We start from the raw sequence: 19,007 nt of genomic DNA on the forward strand, positions 1-19,007 counted from the left end.
GGGGAGCAAACGAGGCGGCTTATATCGATCTCGGATTGGATTTTTAAAATCCACATAATATCACTTAAGGATTCATATTATGACCTTTGGGTGTGATGTGATTTGTGCTCTGGCATCCTATAAAATAACCTCAGAAACAAAGCCATAAATTCACCTTTTAGAGGTTATTACAGCCAATCTAGGTCTAATAAACTTAGCAAAAAGAGCCAGCACATATGCCACCACAAACTAGTTATATCACCTATAAAAGTAGTTTTGTATTGCAGGGTGGGTACATTTCCACAGCATATGCCTGTAAAATCGCAAATCCTTTGTTCTGGTCACCGTCACACACACAAAAGGTCATTTTTTCACAGCCGTGTTCTCCAATTAGGAAAAGCACGAGTGTTACTATGAACGTTAGCGATGGCTCTGCTCTATTCGAGCATCCTGTAAACTGTGAGTGTGAGTCAGCACAGCGGCATGACCCCGAAACTGAAGCAGTCGTCATTAATTTCAACATTTCTACCTGTGCTTTTTTCTTTTTCTGAGAGTGATGCATGATATACATTAAACACATACACAAAATAGAGAAACGGTCAGTTCGCTTCAAAGACGAGTAGAGAGAGAGCTTTTTCCTGGAAATAATAATACTTTTATTGTTGCCATCGACATTTACAGTGTTTCTTTAAACCAGCAGTGTCACAGAATACTGAAAATATTAATTATGATTTTTGTTTATATTTGATAATCATACATTATAAGGGACTTGGATCGGTGAAGAGAAGAGTTGTCGAAGATATGAGCAGTGGAGATGATCTTCCTCTGAAGCGCTTCTTTAGAGTCAGGGTGAGGAGCTCTGTCATTCTGGAAGTACTCTGAGCACAGCCGCTACTCCTCCACATCTAAAGGAGCCTGTTGAGGTGGATCGGTCATCTGAATATGATGCCTCCTAGGTTAAATGTTTTGGCCATGTCCTACCATGAGCAAACCTTGGGTTAGACCCAGAGTATGCTGGAGAAATTAAATCATTATATCCCTCTTTCTCTGGCTTGGGAATGTCTCAGTCTCTCCCTCAGAAGACCTGCAGGAGGTGGATGTATGCATGTATGGAAATGGCCTAAAACTAGTAACTCAAACCATCGCCGAAGATGATTTAATGTAAATGTTTTTAGATTAACAGACTCTTTAGATTGTTACTGTATATGTCCTGCTAACAGCTGTTCACACAGCGCTGTCTTTGCTGGCGTGCTGAGCATCAAGCCCCCTGTGATGCGCCATCTGCCCTGCTGATGCGTTCATGGGTAAAACTCTGCAGATAAATTTGACCTCTGCCCCTCATGCGAGGAACAAATAATAAATAAAAATAAACGATAACAACGCTGCAGACTTTCTGTTTGTATCATAGTGAGTTCACAGTGACGCTGTCCTGTGAACGTCTTTAGCTTTATTTGGAGTCTGTAAACAGCAAAGAGAGCTCAGGATTTTAAAATCTCATCTCTCCAGCTCTCCCGGTCCCGCCTTTGTCGCTTTCGGGCTAGTTCTGGGAAGTATGCGCTGTTGTAAGGCCTCTCCCTCTCGCTCACTTCCCTCCCAGGCTCCTTTCCTTTGCCGCTCCTCTGCTCCAGAAGTGCCTGGGCTCTCCTCCTTTCCTCAGCCTCCCTCTGTAAACGCTCAGCACGTAACCTTTCTATTGAGCTGGAAGAACCCAGACAGACATTTTGTTACCGACCTGCTTTGATATTCACCACAAGATCGCTTTAATTTGACTTGAGCCTCAGTAAAATACTAAGGGGGATAAAACTTTCAGACAATCAATACTGGTATTCTTACCTCTCTCCGCTGCTCCTCTTTTCCCCTTTGTCTCTTTTTTCCTTTTTCTTGCTCTTGTGCTCCTTTCTGTCTTTCTCTCCGAGAGCTTTCTTCATATCTTTCAAAGGATCCAAACTATCCTTCAGTCTACGATCCTTCTTCTCTCTCTCCTCTTCACTTATCCCTTTTCTCTTTTCTTTTTCTTTGCTCTCCTCTTTGTCTTTGCTGCTTTTCAGATACCACGGCGTGACCTCAGACCCCGGCTGGGGTCCCAATGACACCAGTAAGCCAATGGCTCTTTCCTGCTTCTCCTAGAAAACCACCCCATAAAAACAACAACATGAAACAAATATTTTGTGTTATTTTTTCATTACTGTAGCACACTTTTTTTTATACAATACCCAACAGATAGGAGAATGTAAATATCTGAGTAGCCAGACGGGACATTAACCTGTCTTTAACCTTCCACGAGCTCCATAGTACTTGTTTCTAAGTGCAAATAGCAGAGCTAACTGTCTGAGGCATCATGTGTGCCGCATGCTGTGTGCTATTTGAGCAGGTCCCTCACATAAAACCAGGAGTGGGAAGATGTCAAAAGCAAACTATTTCTTGTTGAGTGATAAAGGAAAACAGTGGAAAAAAATGCGACCTGATACTCTCGACCGTATTCCAAGCTAAAGTCGAAAAGGTCTAGAAGAGCAGACGAATTGCTTTTTGATTTGTCTCTATCTTAGCTTCATATTGTTAAAACAGGAAGTTGTTGATGGGGTAGGAAAATTTGAAAGGTATGAAACTGGTAAAAGTTTTTGTATTTTGTAGGTTTGGCCTGTGGGTGTGGGAAAAATAGTTTCTGGTGCTACATATAAAAAACAAACAAACAAACAAAAAAACAATAACAAGTTTCACTTACATGTATGAAATTCTGTAGCCTGACTTAAACCCGCAATATTTAGAAAAAAAGCCTCTTGGAGACATGCTCTAAACCCAACAGGAAGTCCACTGTTTTAAATGTAAAATGCTTTTTTTCAAGCAGTACACTTTATCAAACTCCTCTTAGAGAACTTTAATCTAAAGACCTTGGCAATGCCAAACTAAGAAGTATTTGAGTTTGTGTTGTCTGGTGCGTCCATGTCAGCTCAGCTGAGTTTTCAAACGACAACGCATTAGTGTGGACGTAGCCTGAGTGTAGCGTATTTCATTAGGCACTAAGGTGTTTCCCAGCACACCACTTCAAAAATTCAACTTCCTGTTGAGTTCTGAATTTACTGAAGCAAAATATTTAAATGAACTAAAACACAACAACTGTTATGGATATTTTCTGCCATTAAAACAGGACACACAATAAACTAATATACTTCAGCAAATCATTAAATAAATGTAAATGGTACTAAAGTGCCTCTGCTTTGCCATCAGCAGCATTTTGACATTTTCTGACCTGTGATTGGAAAGCCTTGATCACATCCACGGGCTTTAACTTGTATTTATATTGTCTGTCTGAATTAATTTCCCCCCCGTCTCATGCTGCATCTATTTACGCTGCGTGCATACATACTGGCACTGGGCTGCAGAATAGATTCAGCAGGTATGACGACAACAAGACAAAATTTAAACTGATTGCATTGCTTTTTAAAGTCTGGTGATAACAAACCATTCAAATGACATCTGAGAAAACTACACCCACTAATGATGAGATAAGATAAGAATCATCTTTTCTGGCAACATTTCAAAAACATACATAGCATTTAGCATTTTTGTGACTGAGCTGAAAAGCAAAATTTTGCAGATCCACTCCTAACTACTAAAGGTTTTTAATGGAAAAAATGAAAATGTAAATGGTATTCAGCACTGGACCTGCAACCACAGACCATGCAGGACACTGAACCCAGATGTGGTACCAAACTAGCAAAAGCTTTGCTATCATTCAGCTGCTACGTCAGAGCAAAAGAAAAGCGTGAAAGAGAAGACTGACAGAAGCAGCAGCACGGACACCTTTTCTTCTTTCTTTTCCCTGAGATACTCCTCATTCCCCTTCTTCTCCGAGGACTCCTCCAGGGGGAAAAGATTGAGATGCTCCAGAGCTCCACTTCCTCCACCCTGTTCCTCATCACCATCATCTCTGCTTCCTCCTGTTGACTGAAGAGCAGCTCGGGCTTTCCTTCTCAGATACTCTGTACGTGCCTGTAAACAATGAACAACAATTAAAGGACATTCATGGGCACGGCAAAGCTTATTTAACCTTCATAAGAAAAAACTAAGCTCAAATCATAAATACTTAAGTTTTCTACTGGTGCCAATTTAGAGACGTACAGTACATTTACAGCAATCTGAATAGTAACACATAGGAAATGTTAGCATTGATTTCCAGGTGTTGTTTTTTTTCTTAAATATTAACAAAAGACAGCATACAACAGTAAATGTGTTGTTTTTTACAATTGTAAAGGATAGGTGTGCACTAGTGAGAGATCTATTAGGGATGCAGTGATTGCAAAACTCTGGACCAATACTGATGTTTAAAATAACAACTTGTTTGTTTTTTAATTAGTATATTACATATTTTTACCATTAACTATCCACCCTTTTTTGGCAGGGGAAATAAAGAAAAGATCCCTACACCGTTTGAACATTTAGTCAGCACAAAAGTTAGCTGACACATCAGAGAAACAATGCTAATCAGCAGTCAACAAGGACAGTATCTGATGCTCATACACTCTACCTATTATAATGCATACATGGTTGCTAATATTTAGTCTGCTTTCACTCTGTTGTTTCATAAAAACAGGGTGTTTCCTGTCTCAGTGTGGGCCTTTTAAGGGGTTCTGGACATCTGGGTTACTTAACGTATCAAAGGTCTATATGTCTTCCAATACATTTTGTCTATTTGATCAACAAAAATTTATTTTAAGCTTTAGTAAGCTAAATAAAATGGTTAAAAATATTTTTAGTGACAGTAGATGGCAAAAAACAAAACCCCTCACTGATGGGCTCAAAGCTTCTTTAAATACAGTAAAAACCTAAATAATCTCTGCAATGCAACACATAAGTGTAGCAGAGAACAATCTGTTCTCGCATGATAATATTTTATTCCGGCTCTCCACGGCCCACTACATTTTACTTCTTGTGATACTGAGCTACTTCAATGTCATCTCACGTTTCCTGTCCTTTACTTTAATGTACAGTACTGACATTAAATTTTTTGGGTAACTTTTCTGTAATACATTTGATTTCAAAAAAATTCTGCCTTTTTAATATATTTATTTTTTAGATTTGCATCCCATTATAAAAAGCTTTAATATTCTAGATATTTATTTATTGTGCAAAATGTAAATTAAAAAGAGAATGCATTAATTTGCGTTTTGCAATTTTTATTCACAACTGAAAACATAACCAATGTTTTAAATGATTTTGTTGGCAGCAACAGATCTCAAAAAGTTGGGACAGTGGTAACAAAAGGCTGGAAAAGTAAGCTTAACTAAAAGGAAACAGCTAGAGGAATATTTTGCAACTAAGTTAACTGCCAACCGCTCAGTAACATGACTGGGTATGCAAAAACTGTGTCTACAAGTTGTGTACCAATTTCAGCATAAAGCTCCTAAATGTAAAGTTACAAAGACTTTGAATATCAATACTCGATGCCTGTGATTTTTGGCAACATAGGCAACAGTGCAGTAAAAATAGGCAGGATTCTGTCATGGAGTCACTGCATGGACTCAGGAACACTTCCAGAAATTACTGTTACACTTCGAAGTAGCCATATGTGAACATGATACAAAAACGCTGCCTTCTCTGGGCCAAAGCCTATTCAAACTGGACTGAGGCACAGTAGAAAACTGTTTCTCAAGGTACAACGTGTGCATTAGTGCCTATGGAACTGGCAGCTTGCAAATCTGGAAAGGTACCATCAGTGCTTCAAGGTATATTTAGGTTTACTTAATTTAAAAATCCTCACTGTTTTCAGCAACACTTTACACAGTATTCTAACTTTTTTGTAACTAGGGTTGGACTACGAGCATCTCAGGTAGGCTCTATTGAAAAAGGACATTTACTGTACACTTTTATTATAAATGAGTACGGTTTTTTTTATGTTGTTCAAGTTAGTAACCTTGCTTCTGATCATATCTGGTTTGAATTTGAGATATCCTGCTCAAACTACATGGGAAACAGAGCAAAAAGTAGGTACAGAAACAGCACGCCACGGTCATCCATCCAGAGTCACCTCTTGCTCCGCGCGCTCCACGCGACGCTTGGCCTCGCGCTCCTCCTCTGCTGCCTGGGCCTCGTCCCTCCGCACTCGAGCGACGTTGTCTTTGTTGCGGACATGCCAGCTCTTCTTCGGAAGGATGTTCATTGTTCCCTTGGCGACTGTTACTACTGTAGGTTAGCAGTCGCTAGCAGCGGCAAAAGTGGAAGGAAAACGTGAATAAGTTCCCCCAAATAAAGCCGCTAGTTGTCGAAGGAAATGCGTCAATGCCCCAAAGCGGAAAAATAGAATAAAAATATGTAAATATACAAAAACAAACTTTATATTTGCAGCTTTGACCTCCCAAGAGGCAGAGGTAACGAGCTAATGTTAGCCGATGTTTGCTACTTTCCACATCTACTTTACCTTAAGGACTCAGCACCACGCATAGATATCCCATTTCCGTCAATTTAGCAATATTTTTAACATTTTACTCTCTAAAACAGGGCCCAGGCACTGTCACTAACTTGTTGAGTGAAGAATTTCTCTTGTTGGACAGGTAGCAGGACCTCACAGGAACAGGCAGACCCAAACAGGAAGTAAACAGTAGCTCCATGTTGAAGCAATAACACAATGGCGACAGCAGAGGGGGCTGTTATGTTTCTCATTTTATTTTATTATGTAAAGAAAATAATATCTGCTTTGAAGGACAGACAGAAAAGGCACTAATCTATTTACATAGTGGAAATGTTATACTCTAATAACGATAAAGTTTTAATTCTCCTTCTTTATGTATTCCTTTAAAAAAAAAATCACAACTTTTAATACAGTTATCTTCGTGCAGACGTGTGTGGAAAACCTAGCCTGCATTAAATTATAAACATAAAAACAAGTCTTATTATGTTGTTATGTCATATGTCGTGTTCAATTTTGTACTCCTGCATGATGTGTCAGTATATGAGCTTGCCGCCAATCATGCATAGTCAATAAAAAAAAAAGAGTTTGTTTTATCTGGTTTGCTTGTAATTGTTGCCTATATACATTTTAAGCTATTATTTATTATTTAGTTCAGTCAATAGATCAAGTTTTGTAGTGACTATGAAATATATTGTAATTATCTGTTTCCTGTTTATCCTAGACAGGGCAAAAAAACAGACTCCAAATTAAAAAAAAGATAAAAATGAAAGACTGGTGCATTGTGCAGTTCAGCACTGGTGGTACAGAAATAGTCCCTAGTTCATGGATAAATGGGGAGAAATTGTCATGGCCTCCATATCCTCCGCGAGACACATTCAGGATCCACGCCGCAGTAAAGAGGAGAGTTCATCCTGGTGCAACATGGCTCACCTATACACCAGTCCGGCTTCTCATAAGCCATGGTGGGTATCATCTGGATTGGTGTTGTATACAGTGGGGCAAAAAAGTATTTAGTCAGCCACCGATTGTGCAAGTTCCCCCACTTAAAATGATGACAGAGGTCAGTAATTTGCACCAGAGGTACACTTCAACTGTGAGAGACAGAATGTGAAAAAAAAATCCATGAATTCACATGGTAGGATTTGTAAAGAATTTATTCGTAAATCAGGGTGGAAAATAAGTATTTGGTCAATAACAAAAATACAACTCAATACTTTGTAACATAAACTTTGTTGGCAATAACAGAGGTCAAACGTTTACTATAGGTCTTTACCAGGTTTGCACACACAGTAGCTGGTATTTTGGCCCATTCCTCCATGCAGATCTTCTCAAGAGCAGTGATGTTTTGGGGCTGTCGCCGAGCAACACGGACTTTCAACTCCCGCCACAGATTTTCTATGGGGTTGAGGTCTGGAGACTGGCTAGGCCACTCCAGGACTTTCAAATACTTCTTACGGAGCCACTCCTTTGTTGCCCGGGCGGTGTGTTTTGGATCATTGTCATGTTGGAAGACCCAGCTTCGTTTCATCTTCAAAGTTTTCACTGATGGAAGGAGGTTTTGGCTCAAAATCTCACGATACTTGGCCCCATTCATTCTGTCCTTAACACGGATCAGTCGTCCTGTCCCCTTGGCAGAAAAACAGCCCCATAGCATGATGTTTCCACCCCCATGCTTCACAGTAGGTATGGTGTTCTTGGGATGCAACTCAGTATTCTTCTTCCTCCAAACACGACGAGTTGAGTTTATACCAAAAAGTTCTACTTTGGTTTCATCTGACCACATGACATTCTCCCAATCCTCTCCTGTATCATCCATGTGCTCTCTGGCAAACTTCAGACGGGCCTCGACATGCACTGGCTTCAGCAGCGGAACACGTCTGGCACTGCGGGATTTGATTCCCTGCCGTTGTAGTGTGTTACTGATGGTGACCTTTGTTACTTTGGTCCCAGCTCTCTGCAGGTCATTCACCAGGTCCCCCCGTGTGGTTCTGGGATCTTTGCTCACCGTTCTCATGATCATTTTGACCCCACGGGATGAGATCTTGCGTGGAGCCCCAGATCGAGGGAGATTATCAGTGGTCTTGTATGTCTTCCATTTTCTGATGATTGCTCCCACAGTTGATTTTTTCACACCAAGCTGCTTGCCTATTGTAGATTCACTCTTCCCAGTCTGGTGCAGGTCTACAATTCTTTTCCTGGTGTCCTTCGAAAGCTCTTTGGTCTTGGCCATGGCGGAGTTTGGAGTCTGACTGGTTGAGGCTGTGGACAGGTGTCTTTTATACAGATGATGAGGTCAAACAGGTGCCATTCATACAGGTAACGAGTGGGGGACAGAAAAGCTTCTCACAGAAGACGTTACAGGTCTGTGAGAGCCAGGGATTTTCCTTGTTTGAGGTGACCAAATACTTATTTTCCGCCCTGATTTACGAATAAATTCTTTACAAATCCTACCATGTGAATTCATGGATTTTTTTTTCACATTCTGTCTCTCACAGTTGAAGTGTACCTCTGGTGCAAATTACTGACCTCTGTCATCATTTTAAGTGGGGGAACTTGCACAATCGGTGGCTGACTAAATACTTTTTTGCCCCACTGTATCTGTGTGTGCAGGCATCATAATGCCCCGCCCAGCTTCCGGCACCTTTCGCCACTCCGGCACAACACACAAAACGACACAGTTTTGCGATCTCCCCAGCATGCAGAGTCTGATGTAGAGGTAGATGGTATGCTTTTAAAATTGTTTTAAACCTGAATCACAATGTCATTGTACTCTTATCTTCAAAACACCAATTTATACTCCTGAATGTCATCTTGTTGTGATTTTTTTTTCTGTAGATTCCAGAGACTCTGTGAGGCCACTATTACAAGGCAAGTTCGAAAATCTTGGAATTTCAGATTTTACATGGTATAAATGGTAAATGGCCTATATTTGTACAGCGCTTTAACTAGTCCCTAAGGACCCCAAAGCGCTTTACACATTCAGTCATCCACCCATTCACACACAATTCACACACTGGTGATGGCAAGCTACATATACAAATATCAAATATATGTGACAGGCAAAAACTAGCAAACACTTTTAGCAGTTAGAACAACTTATACTTGAATGCAGAATGTTACACCATCATTTATGGATATATTAGTTTTTCGCCTCTCACTGCTTAAGCCATTAATCTTTCTAGAATTGTTCTTTGAAACAGATACGAACTCAGAAAAGATGTTAACTATGCTGGTCAGACCTGACCAGAGCAGTTAACGAACTCCGTGAGGAGGTCAGAGCTATCCGCCATCCCTGCTGCAATGAATCGGTAGATGCTGGGGTACTGCCTCTGGATTTGCCCTTGCACAACATTGAGGAGCTAAACAATGCAGAGGCAGCTCTTCAATCACAAGAGGCAAATAAGGCAATGGTAAGTACAGGGTGGGCCATTTATATTGATACACCGTAATAAAATGGGAATGATTGGTGATATTAAAGTCCTGTTTGTGGCACATTAGTATATGTGAGGGGGCAAACTCCTCAAGATGGGTGGTGACCATGGTGGCCATTTAGAAGTCGGCCATCTTGGATACATCCATCCATCCATCCATCTTCATCCGCTTTATCCGGGGCCGGGTCGCGGGGGCAGCAGCCTAAGCAAAGAGGCCCAGACCTCCCTCTCCCCAGCCACCTCCTCCAGCTCATCCGGGGGAACACCAAGGCGTTCCCAGGCCAGCCGAGAGATATAATCTCTCCAGCGTGTCCTGGGTCTGCCCCGGGGCCTCCTCCCGGTGGGACATGCCTGGAACACCTCACCCAGGAGGCACCCAGGGGGCATCCTTGTCAGATGCCCAAACCACCTCAGCTGGCTCCTTTCGATGTGGAGCAGCAGCGGCTCTACTCTGAGCCCCTCCCAGATGGCCGAACTTCTCACCCTATCTCTAAGGGAGATGCCAGCCACCCTTCGGAGGAAGCTCATTTCCGCCGCTTGTATCCGCGATCTCGTCCTTTCGGTCACTACCCACAGCTCGTGGCCATAGGTGAGGGTAGGGACGTAGATCGACCGGTAAATTGAGAGCTTCGCTTTTACACTCAGCTCCCTCTTCACCACGACGGACCGGTGCAGCGTCTGCATTACTGCAGCTGCAGCCCCAATCCGTCTGTCGATCTCCGGCTCCCTTCTCCCATCACTCGCGAACAAGACCCCGAGATACTTGAACTCCTCCACTTGGGGCAGGACCTCATCCCCGACCCAGAGTGGGCACTCCACCCTTTTCCGGCTGAGAACCATGGCCTCAGATTTGGAGGTGCTGAGCCTCATTCCCGCTGCTTCACACTCGGCTGCGAACCGCTCCAGTTGGATACAACTTTTGTTTTTTCAATAGGAAGAGGGACATGTGACACATCAAACTTATTGGTAATGTCACAAGAAAAACAATGGTGTGCTTAACGGGTGTCCTCTCCCATTAATGCGGCAGGTAAATAATCAACTAACAGTGCATATTATGTTAGCGCAATCTGCCTTATTACAAAACCTGCCATTACTGTGCGCTGCATTTAGGTGACCATGATGAGAGAGACAGAGTCTGGCTGGCGCTCGCTGGCAGTTGTCGCTGCAGTCTACCGGTAGCGTCTCCTTTCAGGCCAGGATAGACGAATGTCACCGAGCAGTGACTAAGTTTGTGGTCAAAGGCTTGCACCCATTTGCCACAGCAGATGCCCCCGATTTGCAGTAAGTGAATGTGTTTAATTGTAGGCAGGGACATTACTGGATATTCTTGTGTAATTGCTACAGAATAATTTAGGTTATACTTTGTTATTGCTACAGAAGAATATTTATTTTATTGTTTTACATTTACAATTTTTTTCTCTGGGGACCCTGTGACACCCCATTGAAGAGCCATAGGCTGTGGATCTCTTAAGATCTCACTGTTGGGTTTTTTAAGGCCATGTTACTCCTAAATTTCTATCTTGTTCGAAGAGAAGATATAAAACAAAGTTCTAAGCTAATCGACCTTAGTGTTCTCCTTTTTTTAAAAGAATCGATAAGAGAATCGATAAAGAATCTAATCGTTAAACAGAATCGAAAATGGAATCGGAATCGTGAAAATCTTATCAATACCCATCCCTAGCAGGGAGTGGGGAGTGGTTTTTGTTTCATGGAAAATAGTATTGTTACATTACCATTCAGTTTGAGGGTTACAAAAGAGCATTTTATATTTAGTGTTCTCACTTTCGGACGGGATCATTGTAATAAACGAAGGACATTTTCCCTGATAATTATTTATATCCTCCTGTAACTTTTCTGTATAAAGAACTAAGTCCTCCAAAGTTTCAGGTGTAATACGTCACAATTAGAAGTGTTTGTGAACTACTTTCGGCTAAAAAAACAATGTGCTCATGTAAAGAAACTGGGATTTAAAGGGTTAAAAACCCCGAAATATAATTGAAACTTGATATGAATATTTCAGGCAGAAGTAGTTTTAAAAGACTGACTCATTTAAAGTAGAAAAAAATAGACCAAAACGTCTTGGTCTCAGATTTGCTTAAAAACCTTTAAATTGATTAAAAATCCCAGTCTGCAATTAATACAATACAAAATACTACATAGAGTGCACTATACAGGTCATCGAATGTTCAAGATGGGCTTTACATCCGCCAACAACTGCTCACACTGTCAAGGCAATACACCAGACAATTACATCCACACTCTTTGGTTCTGTCCACCAGTGCAGAAGTTTTGGCACGAGATATGTGAAGACTTATCAAAGTGTCTGAAATGTAAAATTCCAACCTCCCCTTTAGTATGCTTGTTGGTAAATTTGGATGATGTCACTACAGAAACTAATCCAGTCCACATGGTTTTTACTGCCCTATGCATCGCCAAGAAAATGGTCCTCATGAACTGGAAAAATAAAAATAATCTTAATTCTAGCCAATATAGAAACTATCTAATAGATCACATTAGTCTCGATATAGCCTCTGCCACCACATTAGATCAATCCCTCTGGGCTCCTTTGATCGGCTCCATCACCTAGCGGGGGTAGGGGGTCGTGGTTTGGTCCCGCCTTAGCTATTGTGGTTGATGTGGAGGTTGGGACGGGCTTAGGGCACCTGGAGGACCCCTAGAGACGTTATCCCTGGAGGGCTTAACCCGGGGGTTGTGTTCATAACCTGGTTAGTGGCTCTGGTCGCTCTTAGAGGTTGTTCTCCTCGTGGCTGCGTGCAGCGGGGCTGGAGGATGGTCTGTGCTGGCGGACATAGGTTACTGGCCTGGTGGCCTGGCTGCCCCTGAGTGGATCCGGGTCCTCGTCGGTGTGTCGCTGAGGTTGTGGGCGGGTGGGTGCACGGGGGCTCAGCCCTGGCGCAGGGGGCCTCTTGTGTATCGGCCTAACTGGGGGGCTCTTCAACTGGCAGGGAGGTTGTTCCATCCTTGCAGGAGTCCACTCTGCAGGTGGGGGAGAGACATAGGAGAGGTGGAGAATAAACTTAACCTGGGTATCTGTTGTCTTGTGTAGTCTGGGAGATGATTGAATGTTGGGGTGGGTAGTTTCCTCTGCGGTGGGGTAGGGTGGGCTGCCCCGGGTCCTGTGGGGCTTGGCGGTGCTGCTGCCGTAGGCCCCGGTCTGGATGGGCCTGGGCTGCCTTGCCTTGGTGGATACCACAGGACGGGGGTGCCTACTGGGGTCAGCGGGGGAGCTGGCCCTAGGGAGGGGCATCCTCCCCTCCCTTCTTTTCCTCCCCATCCCTGGCTACCTCCCTCTTCCCGCTCCACCACACCCACCCACACAGGTAGGGCCTTGGGGTGCGGGTGTGTCACCAGGGTGCAGGGGAGACATCCCCCCCCCGTCCTCTTCTGGCCACCTGTGCCTCAATTTTATCTCACAACTTAGACATCCACATTACTTACACTCTCATAACACACACATATATATATAGGGCCTTGAAGGTGGGCACGTTAACGGCGTCCAGTAGACGGTCTGTGTATTCAAACCTACCTCTGGCGCCGGTGCCCACCTCTCAATTTTAAATCCATGTAGACATTGAGGGTTCTCGGGAGGGGCCGTGCTAACACCTGCTGCTCTCTGGCAGCAGCACCATGCTCTCCCTTGTTTTAAATGCACTTTACAGCAACACGCAGCAACACTACACTTGAGCGGGAGGAGGGAGGTATGGGGTCTTAACACACCCCCGTTCTCTACTAGCCATCGGGGCGGGGGGGCTGGGAGGAGATGCTGGCTGTCCGATTGGCCTCCCTGCTGCTGCGGAGCCTGGGACGGTCTGCTTGCCTCCACCCCGGAGGGAAGGGTAACATCTCTTGGGTCTGGGTGCCGTTTCCCCCTCTGGGGGCAAGGGTACCTGGACCCGGGGTATAGAGTATGTTTGGGGAGTGTGATTGTGTGTACATGTCCATTTACGTTTATCCCTACGTTGGGTGAGTGCTGAGTGTTTGTATATGTGTGCATGAGGGTGGGAATGCATGTCTGTGTCTGTGTGTGCCTGTTTGTCTGTGTCTATATGTCAGGTCAGGTCTTAGACTCCACCTCTCTGGGAACTCCCAGGCCCTCCAAAGTGTGGAGGCCCATCTCCCCTCACCACACTCCCTGCCGGTGACTGATGCCCTCAGGGGTCGGTGCATTGGTGGTTCTTGGTGTCCGGGGCTGGGCGCTCAGGTATGTACCAGCTCACTCCCGGTGGCTACTTGGCGGGGCCTGGCGCCTGTTGCTCGGTCAGGCCTCTTCCGGGGCGCGGGGGGCCCTCGGGCCTCTGTGCCTGCGGCGTGTTCACTCTGGCACAGCTGGCTGCCGGCAGAGCCCCCTCTAGCTTCTGCCCGATGGCTACTGGGTGACCCCTCGTCTGGGGATCCTCAGCCCTTCCCATGAAGGTGGCACGGATGCCCCTCCGGTGGTCCTCCTTGGGCTCTTGCACTCTGGGGCCTGTGGATGTCTGGGGCCTGGATCTCCTCCATGCCTGCTTCATGCCCTGGGGGACAGGGCTATGGCTCTCTACATCCTCTTGCAGACCATTACATGGGGAAACCATTTGAATACAAGCGCGCCGATCCACACAGGTGTGCACACGGGTGTTCACTGTTCGTAGACTTAAATCACACCTTTCTTGGCTGCTACTTCAAAGCACATTGTGCGCTGTCTGTCCTGCGTGCTGCACAACAACATTCAATATTTAGTATTTACTGCTGTTTACACTTAGCTAGATTAATGCGATGGTGTTGTGTTTAGTATGTTGCTTTGTTTTTTTTTGCTTGTTTTCTATTCTTTTTCTCTCAACAGGTGATCCAGATATTTTAGAAACAAATTGATTGATACTGGAAGGCAAGATAATAGTTCCTAAAGTTTGGTAAATTAAGTCCTCCCCTTGAATATGGGGCTTGCAGGGAGGAGAGTTTGACTCTTGGATTTTTCTTTTGCCATATGAAAGAAGTTATAAGTTTATTAAGTAGTTCGTCTTAAGTTGCTCCAATTGTTCCTCCTCATCTTTAGGCTCCTCTTTCATGTGTTTACACTCCTGCTGGTGGTCCAGCATTTCCTTCACACCTTTCTGACTCTGGGCCTCTTTGTCTGGCTTCACTTTTACACTTGCATCTTTTGGATTTTCCATTTCTTGCTTCTGCTCCTCCGCTGTTTTCTTTTCTGCTTCCAGTTGTTTGTAACGTTCTTCAAGTTCCTTGTATTTCTGCTCTGTTTGGCTTCTATATTTTACAAAAAGATCCCATTGGATGTGTTGACTTTCTTCCCAGAGACCATGTAGACGTATCATCAGCAAGTATGCGACTCTGAGGTCTTGGTTTACTCTTCGGAGGGCGTTGACAACATCCTCACGCCGGCGAGAAGCGCCAGTGTTTAGTGGATTTCTTTGGTTCTTGAACCTTTGGGTCATTGTAAAAAGAACTAACTTTTTTCTTTACCTTAAACAAAATAAATCCTTTCTAGACACGAAATTTAACGTTGAATAAAGGCTTTTGCTGTTTGCAGTTGAAGAGCTTGTTAGGTTTTGACGGAAGAAAACACACTGACGAGACAAGCAAAGAAGGTTTAAACGACGCTTTCAGCAGTTTGCCACCGCGTGTCCATGGCAATGACCTTAGACAGGGCTCAAGTTATTTTGCTCTTCAAAAACAAATAAATAACGACAGTTTTGTATTTATAATTTTGTTCCACTTTCCCTTTTCCCCAAATATATTCAATATATTTTTGGTTTTCCTTAACAAATTTTCTGTTTTTGGTCTCATCCTTCACACCATCTGGGCTCCAAAGAACTTTTTCTTTTGCGTGTCAGTCAGTTCAGCCACTGCAATAAAACTATAGCCCTTAAATAACGTTGCGTTACGAGAGCACCTCTAAAATACTTTTACTGCTATATTAATAGTAGTAATAATATCGTATTTTAGTATTTTCTTATAATTACGGATGGCACGTAAACGTAAGTTTTATAACTTTCTATTTTTTGCATTTCAGTTCAGTATTATTTCAGAGGTAAAAAAAAAAAAAAAATTGAAATGCTGTTTTTCTTTCTAGGGCAAAAATTTCAAACCTTTGTGGGTCTGATGGGGAAGAGAAGCTCTTGGGATTAAGGTATATTTCCCTCAACACTTTTATAAATCTACACTCACATCAACTTACATCTGCCTGGTCAACTGTTGGTTTCATCCCCGCAGGAGCTCTGTGACCCGGCGTCGATTCAAGGCTGAAGATCGGAGAGAAAAACTACATTTCCATCCGTGTGATTTGTCTCCATTCAACTTTTATAGTCTGTACATATTATTTAATGTATAAAATATCGCATTTAGTGCCATTGAAAATCGCCCTAACACTTAAAGTGCACAGAGCGACACCTAGTGGTAAAACAGTCTCCTATATTGTCACTATAGAAATCATTTAATAATTCAAAATTACCAGAGCACATGTTTTAATTGAAGGGCTATAATAATAATAATAATTTTTAAAAGGCATTCTTTTATGTTTATGTTTCCGTCACAAAACTGGTGTTCTCCCCACTTCATAATGAGCACATGTTTTCTCATAATAAATCTTACTCAAAAATACCCGTGTACGTGTGGACGTAGCCTGAAATAACATGTGGGCTGTTTTTATTTTATTTTTTTCAATGTGTCCAGAATCACTGTTAATATTTGGAAGTATTTTTCTTTAACAGTGGACACGCAGCTGTCAAGTCTCTGAGGATTTTTCTAAACATACAAAAGAAGTTATTACTTCAGCTGGCTCGGTATATATAAAAATAAACTAAAGTGAAATATAACACTTATGACAACATAAATGGTGGTCTGAGGCTAGTGAGGAAAAAGAAAGCGTTATATTTCAGAAAAAAAGACGCTTTGGCCATTTTTTTGTTATCTATAAAAAGGCCCAAGGTGCATTTTCTCGTTTTTTCTACCGACAGTGTTTAGTTCTAGCCTGCTGCGCTGATGGGACGAGGGTTACAGGTTTAACAGGTACACTCGAAACCAAAACAAAACAGAAAGGATTCGTTAATGCCTTGTCCTTTTCTTACTTTGATACACATTTGAAGGTCAGGTTAAATGTTCATATACTTTAACTTTTCCTGTAAACAAGTATTTCAACAGAAACTGATTGTACAGACTTAACTTGTGGGTATTTGTAGGGATGAACCGATTGTGAAACTGCGGGCCAACACAGATGTTTAAAGGCTGGGGACATCCACCTCACCCCTCCTCCTCCACGTCCACCACTATGTACAACCATTACTCCAGCTCTTGGGTCTCACACTTCCAGATTCCTTGGGAAAGATTTACACTCCGACTGTCGCATGCAATCACAAGAGGAGACAGAGCTCATCCAGAGGACAGGAGAAGTATGGTCTGAATTGTTGTGGAGGCCATGCAAGAAAAATTACCACATTTTTTTACCCATACACTAACCGCTCTGCCTATTTGCCTTTACGTTTCAAGTGGGTGGGGGGGTGCACTTTTTCCCCGCTTTACTCCGCCTGCAGGCCTTGTGCTTTGTGCTGGGCGGAGGGGGGAGGGGCGGTAGTTACACTGGCAGTAGCACAGGAACAGAGCGGGAGGGAGAGACTTAGAAAGAGAGCCAGGGACAACAACGTCACATTAGAAAGTTATAGTAATCATCCACAACTAATTTCAGTTGCAAATGATAAAGGATTCAGAAAGTTTATTCATGCAGGCCCATATGACAGAGAATATGCATGTTCTTTTTGTTTTCATATTGTAATTTATATTTAATTGTGTTGTGGTTTGCAGTGTTTTGTGTTGTTTCCTTTTAAATTTGTAAATTTTTAAATTTGTTTAAAAGGAAAAAATTGAAAATTTAAATAGTTAAAAGTTGAACTGTGACTAGTTGGTTTTTGTATTACATGATTTATTTATTACACTTTATGTGGAGTGAATAAATAAAAGTATATTTACGGTGGCCCCTAGAGACAAAGCAGTACAATCACGTAAAAACTCCAAAACACGTACAAAACACAACAGAAGTGCTCCAGGATGCCAGGGCGCACTGTTGAGGCTTTTGTTACCTAGTGGTTACACAAGCCAGCAAGTACCAACGACCGGATTTGGTGTGTGGTAGTAACAGGTTAAGGAACTTTTTTTTTTTTTTTAATTATTTGAATATATATGAGTGCTTGTGTATAAATACACAAACAATACACACATGCTTTCAGTTGTGTAATTTAAGTGATCTAGGTAGCTCTGTTTTGGAAGTTCAGTTAAAGCTTAAAAAAGTGTTTTGGAGCTTTCTTGCAATATGGAATATGGAATATTTCTCCAGGCTTCTTGAAGCTCATTCAAAGCTCTTCTTTGGATGTTGGCTGCCTTTTGTTCTGTTCTCTGTCAAGCTGATCCCACGCTGGTTTAATTAATGGTGAAGTCCGGGGTCTGGGGAGGCCGATCCACGACTGATGTCATGTGTGCTTTTACTACATTGGCAGTGTGTTCGGGATCATTGTCATGCCAAATATTGAAGCTGCTTCCAATCAGACAGATGTCCAGATGTTATTGAATGGTGGATCAATATGTGATGGTACTTTTCTCCATCTATAATTCCATCAGTTTTGATAATAACATAGACAGCATTTTCGATCACTGAAACCTGTGATTTTTTAAAAACTCCTGCCACGTAAAAGGTTTACGTGTGGACAAGGAAAACGACGATTTAGTCATGCAACACCAAAGGTGTGCACCATTTTTGACGTGACGCTGTGCGCCACGTTATTGTTTCCATGAGATTACTTCTACAATGGTGGAGACAAAATACCATTGTTATTAATCTGACTATCTCTGTTTATACACACCTAGTTACTGTCCATCCATTTAGAAAGACACAGGCGTCATGGGAACTTCGGACGTGGCTTCCACATTCAACACAGCCGCTGTCACAACCCAAATCCCGATATTTGTTTTGAATACTTAATTTACTTTAAAAAAAAAAAAATTTAAATTCATGTTTTCTGTATGCATTTTGTTCATTCCTAAGTTGTGAGTCTACACCATGGCTATTCAACTAAAAAGTTAGTTGGGACAGATTTTCAAACCGAGGAATTTATCTGGCCCAGATATTTTTTTGCAGCCAGTAATCAGCAGATCATGATCAATTTCAAACCCACAAGAGTGTATTGAAAAAC

The 19,007-nt window shown here is 42.5% G+C and overlaps 1 protein-coding gene across 3 annotated transcripts; it reads right to left on the reverse strand.

Annotated features, from left to right (window-relative positions):
* Positions 1 to 611: 611 nt before the first annotated feature.
* Positions 612 to 6,599, reverse strand: leng1 (leukocyte receptor cluster (LRC) member 1). 3 transcript variants are annotated; one of them, XM_087848236.1, is made up of 5 exons: positions 6,496 to 6,599; positions 6,005 to 6,176; positions 3,781 to 3,969; positions 1,813 to 2,102; positions 612 to 1,677 (listed from the first exon to the last, which is right to left on the reverse strand). In XM_087848236.1, exons 2-5 carry the CDS (start codon positions 6,134 to 6,136, stop codon positions 1,458 to 1,460), a joined length of 831 nt encoding a protein of 276 aa, XP_087704362.1. In that variant the 5' UTR covers positions 6,137 to 6,176; positions 6,496 to 6,599; the 3' UTR covers positions 612 to 1,457. The 3 variants fall into 3 exon arrangements, with proteins under 3 accessions (XP_087704362.1, XP_087704361.1, XP_006804869.1); XM_087848235.1 differs by having other exon boundaries at positions 6,395 to 6,592; XM_006804806.3 differs by having other exon boundaries at positions 6,005 to 6,231; positions 6,395 to 6,592.
* Between the last annotated feature and the right edge of the window lie 12,408 nt (positions 6,600 to 19,007).

Source organism: Neolamprologus brichardi, chromosome 11 (genome assembly GCF_056152115.1).
Source record: "Neolamprologus brichardi isolate AB-2024 chromosome 11, ASM5615211v1, whole genome shotgun sequence".
NCBI lineage: Eukaryota > Metazoa > Chordata > Actinopteri > Cichliformes > Cichlidae > Neolamprologus > Neolamprologus brichardi.

Excerpts from the sequence above, each read along its gene's own strand:
- leng1 (XM_087848236.1), bottom strand. The coding sequence starts at position 6,136 with ATGAACATCCTTCCGAAGAAGAGCTGGCATGTCCGCAACAAAGACAAC. Across the intron at positions 2,103-3,780 it reads GGGAAAAGAAAGAAGAAAAG|GAGAAGCAGGAAAGAGCCAT; the intron begins GTGTCCGTGCTG and ends GTGGTTTTCTAG. Across the intron at positions 1,678-1,812 it reads AAGAGGAGCAGCGGAGAGAG|CTCAATAGAAAGGTTACGTG; the intron begins GTAAGAATACCA and ends GGGTTCTTCCAG.